This window comes from Rhinolophus sinicus, linkage group LG11 (assembly GCF_036562045.2).
Source record: "Rhinolophus sinicus isolate RSC01 linkage group LG11, ASM3656204v1, whole genome shotgun sequence".
Lineage (NCBI taxonomy): Eukaryota > Metazoa > Chordata > Mammalia > Chiroptera > Rhinolophidae > Rhinolophus > Rhinolophus sinicus.
This window is the reverse complement of record NC_133760.1, coordinates 11,446,440-11,453,858: the sequence shown is the minus strand read 5'-3', so window position 1 is coordinate 11,453,858 and position 7,419 is coordinate 11,446,440. Positions and strand designations below refer to the sequence as shown.

At 56.9% G+C, this 7,419-nt stretch overlaps 1 protein-coding gene across 1 annotated transcript; it reads right to left on the bottom strand.

Moving 5' to 3' along the window:
- Nucleotides 1-284: 284 nt before the first annotated feature.
- Nucleotides 285-6,758, bottom strand: HIPK4 (homeodomain interacting protein kinase 4). The gene is made up of 4 exons (XM_019751406.2): nucleotides 6,294-6,758; nucleotides 2,959-3,315; nucleotides 1,022-1,855; nucleotides 285-461 (listed from the first exon to the last, which is right to left on the bottom strand). Exons 1-4 carry the CDS (start codon nucleotides 6,756-6,758, stop codon nucleotides 285-287), a joined length of 1,833 nt encoding a protein of 610 aa, XP_019606965.2.
- Between the last annotated feature and the right edge of the window lie 661 nt (nucleotides 6,759-7,419).

Sequence of the window (7,419 nt, the reverse complement as noted above, 5' to 3'; positions counted from 1 at the left end):
CTTTATTGAAATAGGCAGAGGCAACAGGGCCGAGGATGTGCTCAGGGCCAGCAGGATGCAGCCCCCTTCCTGCTTCCCTCTGGCCAAGGCGGCCACAGGCCAGACGCCAAAGCCCTCCTGTGTTTGGGGTATGTACAGGCATGCGCCGTGGGCAGGGGGAATGAGAATTTCTGGATAACTATCTTTCTGTAAGAATAATTTGTGTGTTCAGGAGATGGCTCTGAGAAGGGGATGCCAGCCCAGCTAACGCAGCCCCCCAGTGATGGGCAGGGGTAGGGTCACTATCAATGGTGCCCACTGACATGCTGCAGAAAACTGGTGGCCCGGGGCAGACCGTGTGGGTGGGCATGGCGGGGCGGGAGCCCCTGAGCCCGTGGGCCCCTGATGCCCTCCAGGGTCCAGTCCTCGCTCAGCCATTCCCCAACACAGCTGCTAGGGTCGAAGAGCTCAGGGCCTGGCCTCTGTGGGGGAGAAGAGAGGGCATCAGCCAAGAAGCCACCAGCCTGCCCCTCATGGACTCCCTCCTGTCCCACTTGAACCCTTGTCACTTCCAGATGGCGATTCTGTACCTTCGCAACCCTCATCACATCCTGGGGGCTTTGATAGTGTGTCCTGAGACCACAATGTGTCTTGAGGGTGTATTAATGTCTGCTTTGTCAGATGAGGCTTTGTCACATCTTGAAGATGGGTGAGCATGAGCTGAGAGGACTTGTTCTTAGCGCTGGGCCTTTATCACTTCTTACAGGTAGATTACTGTGTTCTGAGTTTTTACACAGCCTTACGGCAGATGAGTATGTGCAAAACCTTGTTACATCCTCATTACATCCTGAATATTGTTTAATGTGTGTGGAGCCTCGTCACATCCGGAGAGTGGGCTAGAGTGAGTTGGACTCAGAGCCAGCTGCAAGCAATGCAGATGTGTGGAAACCAAGGCTGGGTTCACTGTGCCCCCCGCCCCCGGAGCTCTGGGGGAGGCCCTGACCCTAGACCTACCTGCACCCTGCCCGCCCTCCTAGCTTACCTCAGCATCCGTGGTCATGTCCTTCATGTCCGGCCCGTCCCCATCCCGCTGCAGGATGGAGGAGGGCTCGGCGGAGGCCCCACGGTGCTCTCCTTCTGCCCAGCCGCTGCCCCGGCAGGGCCCGTCATCCTCTGGCGAGGCCTGGCTCAGCCGGATGAGGTTGCTGAAGTTGGAGTCAGACTTGGAGCCTGTGGGTGGCTTGCGGGCCTTGTGGCGGCCGGCCAGGCGGCTGCCATACAAGGCCAGGATGGGCTCGGGGCCCGAATCGGGTACCCGACGGCCAGCAGTGGCTGCCTTGAGTGGGGCCAGCACCTCGGGGGTTTCACCCCACAGTCCACGGCCCACCTCCTGTAGACTCAGGTCATCCAGCTGGTCGATGGCCCGCTGCATGCCCGGTGCCTTCTCCTCCCAGAAGAAGGGCCCACTGCCTGTCACACTGCCCAAGCCCACGGCCGCCTCCTCCTCAGCCAGACGGTAGTAGGGGGACCCATCTTCTGTAGCAGCTACCATGGGTGCAGGGGGCTTGCCCTCCCCCTGCAGGGAGAGGCGGCAGCTGCGCAGCGACAGCTGGTAGTAGCGGGTGGTCTCGTGGGCACTGCGCAGCTGCTGCATGGACACGAAGGGGTGGCGCAGGGCAGCGCTGGGGCTGATGCGTTCGTGCGACTCCCAGGTCAGCATGCGCTTGATCAGCTCCACCATGCTCTTGAGGTCAGCGTGCTCGGCCAGCGCCTCACGGTCCGGGAAGGTCAGCCGACTGGCTGCCCCACTGCCGTTCACTGTCTCAATCTGGTCCAGTGACTTGAGCATGTACTTACGGCGCTCCAATGGGCGCACCTAGAGGGACACGGCAGGCAGGGGTTGACAGGGAGTCCAGGCTCTGGGTCCCGGGCACTCCTGCCGTGGGGCTCACATATGACCCCCCCACAGCTTCCAGTCTGCCCTCCAGTCTGGCCCAGAGCTCTCTTGTTGCTATGAAATCCACACACCTGAACCCTGACTTCCAGTTCTGCCTGTGATCTGACTTGGAGCCCTCTTGCTGCTGGGAGGGCCGCTCCTGCTCCCTAACACCAGACCCCCTCTAGTCAAATTCAGAGCCCTCCTCCTGCTACATGAAGGACACCTGACTGTCTTCTTTGGTCCTATCATCTAACAAGAGCTCTCACTCACCCAAGTTTCACACCTCACCCCAGACCGCCAGTCCTCCCCAGAGCCGTGGGTCCAGCTGCTACCAGCCACTACGGTAGTAGAGAGTGCCCTAAACCACGAGTCCTCCTTGGAATCAAACCCAGACCCCTCTTGCTGCTACAGCCCCCACACCCGATCCCAGCCCCCTGGGCCTCCCAGTTGTCGAACCTTCTTGCCACACTAGTTTGACAACCCCCAGGCAAGGAACTATCAGAGGAGCTGCCATAAACTTTCAGTCCGACCTTTCGCCTCAGACCTGTCTTGCTATGACAGCTCCCAAGGCTGGCCCAAACTACCCATCTTCTCTGCTATCTCACCCAGACTCTTGCTGCACACGTGTGATGGCTGCGGCCACAGAAGTAGCAGACAGGCTGACTTAAACCTCCAGCCCCACCTGGGACCTCACTCAGGTCCCTCACACTGCACTAGTTTGAAGAGCCCAGATCTGAAGCTGGCAGAGGAGCTGCCCTATCCCTTGTGTCCAACTTAAGGTATAACCCAGATCCCTCTTGCTACAGCTGCCCCTACATCTGACCCCAAAGATTCCAGTCCTCCCTGCAGTCTCACCTAGATCTGCCTTGCTTCAGCAGCCCCCAGAGTGACCCTCACACTTCTAGTCCCACCTTTTATCTCACCCAGACCTCTCTTGCCGTGACAATCCCACAGCTGTCATCAAGCTTCCGGTCCTCCCTGGATTTTTTCTTGATGTGGCAGCCCCCACACCGACTACCCTCACTCCCTGACCCCCCTACCTTGGTCTCGGCCAAGTAGTCGGCTGAGGACTTGAGCTGCCAGGGGTTGGTGGCGTCAGGGTGAGAGTTGCGCTTGAAAAAGCGGTGGGCCTTGCGGGCAGCGTGCAACAGGTGGGGCTTGGGCAGGCCCTGGGTCTCACAGATGTAGCGGACCTGGTCGTACTCATTGTTGCCCGGGTAGAGCGGCCAGCCCAGGTGCAGCTCTGCCATGACACAGCCCAGTGACCACACATCCACCTTCTCACAGAAGGGCAACCCCAGGAGAATCTCGGGGGCCCGGTAGAAGCGCGACTGTATGTACGGCTCCTTCACGTAGCGCACCTCACTGAAAATGCTGGCTGAGCCGAAGTCGATCACCTGTGTGGGAGTAGGGAAGCCAGTGGACAAGGTGAGGGGCAGGGCCAGTCAATCTGGGCCTTCCTTGGCGTCTCTCCCCAGTGTCTGTCTGCTTCTGCCATCAGACTGTCTGTCGCTGTGTCTATGAGTCTTTAGCTCTTGTTTATGTCCCAATCTGTCTCCTCCAGCCTTTGTCTCTGGTTTATGTCTGTGTCTCTGTCTCTATTTCTCTCCTCTAGAGTATGCCTGTGAGAGTTAGCACCCCTCTCTTTATTTCTTACCCCATACCTTGTCCATCAGCAAATCTTGTTGGTTCCACCTTCTGAACAGATCAAGAATCTGCCCACTGTGCATCCCAGCCACAGCCCCCTCCCTGGTCCTATCCTCCACACGTCATCTCTTGCTTAGACTGCTCTCCCTGCTCCTTCCCTCTGTCCCCCGGTCTGTTCCTCACATACGCCCTGAGGGATCGTGTGAACACCTGAGTCAGGTCACGTTCCTGTCTTCCTGTGGCTTTAGACCACATCCTGTGATAACACATCCTATGATAAAAGCCAAAGCCCTCACTGCAGCCCCGAGGCTCCTACAATCTGCCCCTTCTCTGCTCTGCCCTCAGCTCCTCCTACTTTCCCCTCACTCACCCCCAGCCACACGATTCTCTCACTATTCCGTGAGCAAGCCAGACACATTCCCAGCTCAGGGCCTTTTCACTGGTTGTTTCCTCTGCCTGGAATGCTCTTCCCTCAGGTGTCCACATGGCTCCCCCTCTCACCTCCCCAGGTCTTTACTCATGTCACCTTCTCAGTGAGGCCTCCCCGGGCCATCCCATTAAAAACAGCACCCCCTACCCTTCCTACCCCCCTTCCTGGTCCTCTGCTTTTCTTCACAGCTCTTAACACCATTTCACAAATTACATCTTTTATCTTTTAATTGAGTTCATTATTTTTCTAACCAACTAGGATGTCAGTCCCACGAGGGTAGGATTTTGTCTGTTCACTGCTATGTTCCTAGACACCTAGAATAGTGCTTGGCACAGAGCAGGGGCTCAGTAAAGAATGAATGCATGAATGAATGAGCTTTTTATCCGTAATTTTCTTCTCCCTCTTGTTCTTTCTTTGCCTCTTCATCGCTTATCTGTGTCTCTCATCTCTCAGTGTCAATCTCCATCTCCGTCTCTGTATTGCCCTAGGAAGACACCTCCCTGAAGCTCAGGTTCTCCTCAGCCTCAAGCACTGTTACCCACAGGCCCTCGAACACGGCGGGAGCTTGACGAACACCTGTTGAACTAACACTGTGAATGGCTAAAAGTCCTTGTCTCTCCCGATGCGTCTGGGAGGAGCTATCTGCCATTTTCACTCTGAATCTCCAAGACTCTATTTTGGTCCCTACCTCAGTTTCCCTCTCCGAGTTTCTCTGCTTTTCATTCAGCCGTCCCTCAACTTCTATTTGCAGAAGGTGGTAGGACAAAATGGTCATTAATTTGAATGCAGACTGCCAAGGCCCGAATCTCAGTGAGCTTAAGTGACCCTGGGCACTCAGTGTTCGTGGGATTCATTCATTCGTTCGTTCATTCCACAAACACGGTAGGGTGCCAACGCTGGTCAGCTATTGTGGATCCGTCCTGTCGGTCTCCTGCTGTATTTGTGGGAGTCTCTCCTTCCTTGGGTCTCTGTCCTTTTCTCTCTCAGAGCAGAATGCTCTGCCTCTTCCTGTCTCTGTATCACTCTGGGTCTGACATTTAGCACAGACTCCGTGACAGTGCTGGGCTGGGAGATGCCAAAGATAGAGTGGTGCCCTGCCCTCATGGTGCTCGTTCCGATCCATCCCCGGATGGTAGTAACAAACGCAGAAGCAGGCAGAGGGGTCACAAGGGTTTGTGACAGTGCAGAGCTGCCTCTGTCACCCAGCACAGGGTCAGGCCCAGAGCAGGCATTCAGTAAATGTCTTGCCGGTTAAACTTACTGGGATGAGGAATGGTCCTGCCATCCTGCTGGTCAGGCTAACAGGTTTTTGTCCCCCCTGAAGCCCTCTCTTACAGTTCATGTGAGATCTGTCAGCAAATCCTGTCGTCTCCAACTCCAAAATCTACTCAGACCCACCCACGTCCCCTCTTCCCACTGTGCCAACTCCAGTCCCACCCTCTCACGTCTCCCACCTGGACTGGTGCAGTCACCTCTCACTGTCTTCCTGCTCCTGCCACCTCAGTCTGTTCCTTTCACAGTCAGGGGACCTGTGAACACCTGAGTCAGAACATGTCCTCCTCTGCTCAGGATCCTCCGGTGGCTCCATCTTACACAGAATAAGACCTAAGTTCTCACTGTGGCCCACAAGGCCCTGTACAACCCGGCCCCTTCACCTCCCTGCTCCCATTTCCTCTCTCTTCACCTCAGTCACTCAGTCACACTGACCTCCTCAGTGCTCCTCAAACACACACACACACACACACACACACACACACACACACGGCTCACTCCTACCTCAGGGCCTTTGTACTGGCTACTCCTTCTACCCAGATGCTCTACCCCAAATGTCTACATGGCTCCCTCCCTCCTTCAGGACTTCCCTCAAATGCCACCTCAGTGAGGCCTCCCTGACACTACACAAAGTTTTACTCATCACCCCCCCCACCCCCACATCAACACCCCATATCATCCTCCTCCCTACTTCATATTCACTCACATACCATATTATACTCATTTATCTTGGCGACTCTATCTCCCCAATAGAATGTCAGCCCCACAGGACAGGGCTGGGCCAGAGGAGCTGAGCTAAGAATTGAACAAGAACAGAGAGGCCTTAGGGGTAGGATGGAAAAGGTGTCAGAATTGGGACAGAGAGTTGGGGAGGATTTCAGGGCCAGGAGGTGGACAGGGAGGGGGAGACCTCAGGGCTGGGAGGTGGGTCAAGGGAGACTTCAGCGTCCGGGGAGCGCACAGGTCTGAGGGAAGCCGAGAGGAGACAGGAAAAAGGGACGCTGCGGCCCCTGGGCAGCCCCTCACCTTGACCCTGAAGGGACAGCGGGTCTGGTCCACCAGCATGATGTTTTCGGGCTTGAGATCCGCATGGATGATGGCCAACTCCTTGAGCCGGGCCAGGGCTCTGAGCACCTGTAGGGTGACCGTGCGGATGTGGCGGGCAGGGAGGGGGGCAAAGTTGTTCTCCTTCTGGAATTCAAAAAGGTTTTGCTCCAACAGCTCGAAGACCAGGTAGAACTTGAGGGCGTCATGGAAGAACTCAAGGAAGCGGATGACGTGGGCCTCCTCGGGGTCCAGGCCCCTCATGCAGCGCAGCAGCTTCAGCTCGTTCTTGATGATACGGTTTCGGTAGGCGTCGTTCTTGAGGATCTTGATGGCCACCATCTCGCCTGTGCTTCGCCGCCAGCCCTTGGCCACCTCCCCGAAGGTGCCCTTGCCCAGCACCTCGATGATGTCATAACAGTCAGTCTCGGACTGGATGGTGGCCATGGTGCTCCTGCTGTCAGACACCACCCTGCCACCCCCCCCTCCCCACAGGGTCTGCCTGGTAGCCCCTCTCCGCCACAGGCCCTGGGGTCCCCCCAGTGGGGGAAAGACAACTGCACTCGTGTCTCCGCCTTCAAGGTTTGCACCTGCCTCCCTGGCACCCCCAGCCCCCTGTGCCACACTGCGAGTCTGCCAAGGGCTGCACCCCTCCCCCGAAGCCCTCCTGGCTTGGGATGAGGGGTCCCAGGCCCCCTCAAATGGGTTCCAGCGTTGCTGAGTGGCTCTGGTTCTGTTGTTGGAGACCTGAGCCCCTGGCTGGAATGGGGGTGGGGTAGCAGGTCGAGCCCCCTCCCCCACCCAGTGACGGAACCCTGAAGAGGCTGGACAGGTGAAGGGTCGACTGAGAGAGGAGTCTGATGGTGGACCTCAGGCAGAGGAATGGGACATTCCCAAACAGAGCTGAGGAAAAACAGGCTTTCTGAGCTAGGAGTGTGTGTGTGTGTGTGTGTGTGTGTTTTCAGAAAGCGTCTGCCCCAGCCTGTGGATGACATGGGGTAGGTGTGGCTGAGGCAGAGCCAGGTTGTAAAAGGTCTTGAATGCCAGGCTAAGGAGTTTGGACATTGTTCTCAGGGCACTGGGGAGACACAGAAGGCCTTTTGAGCAA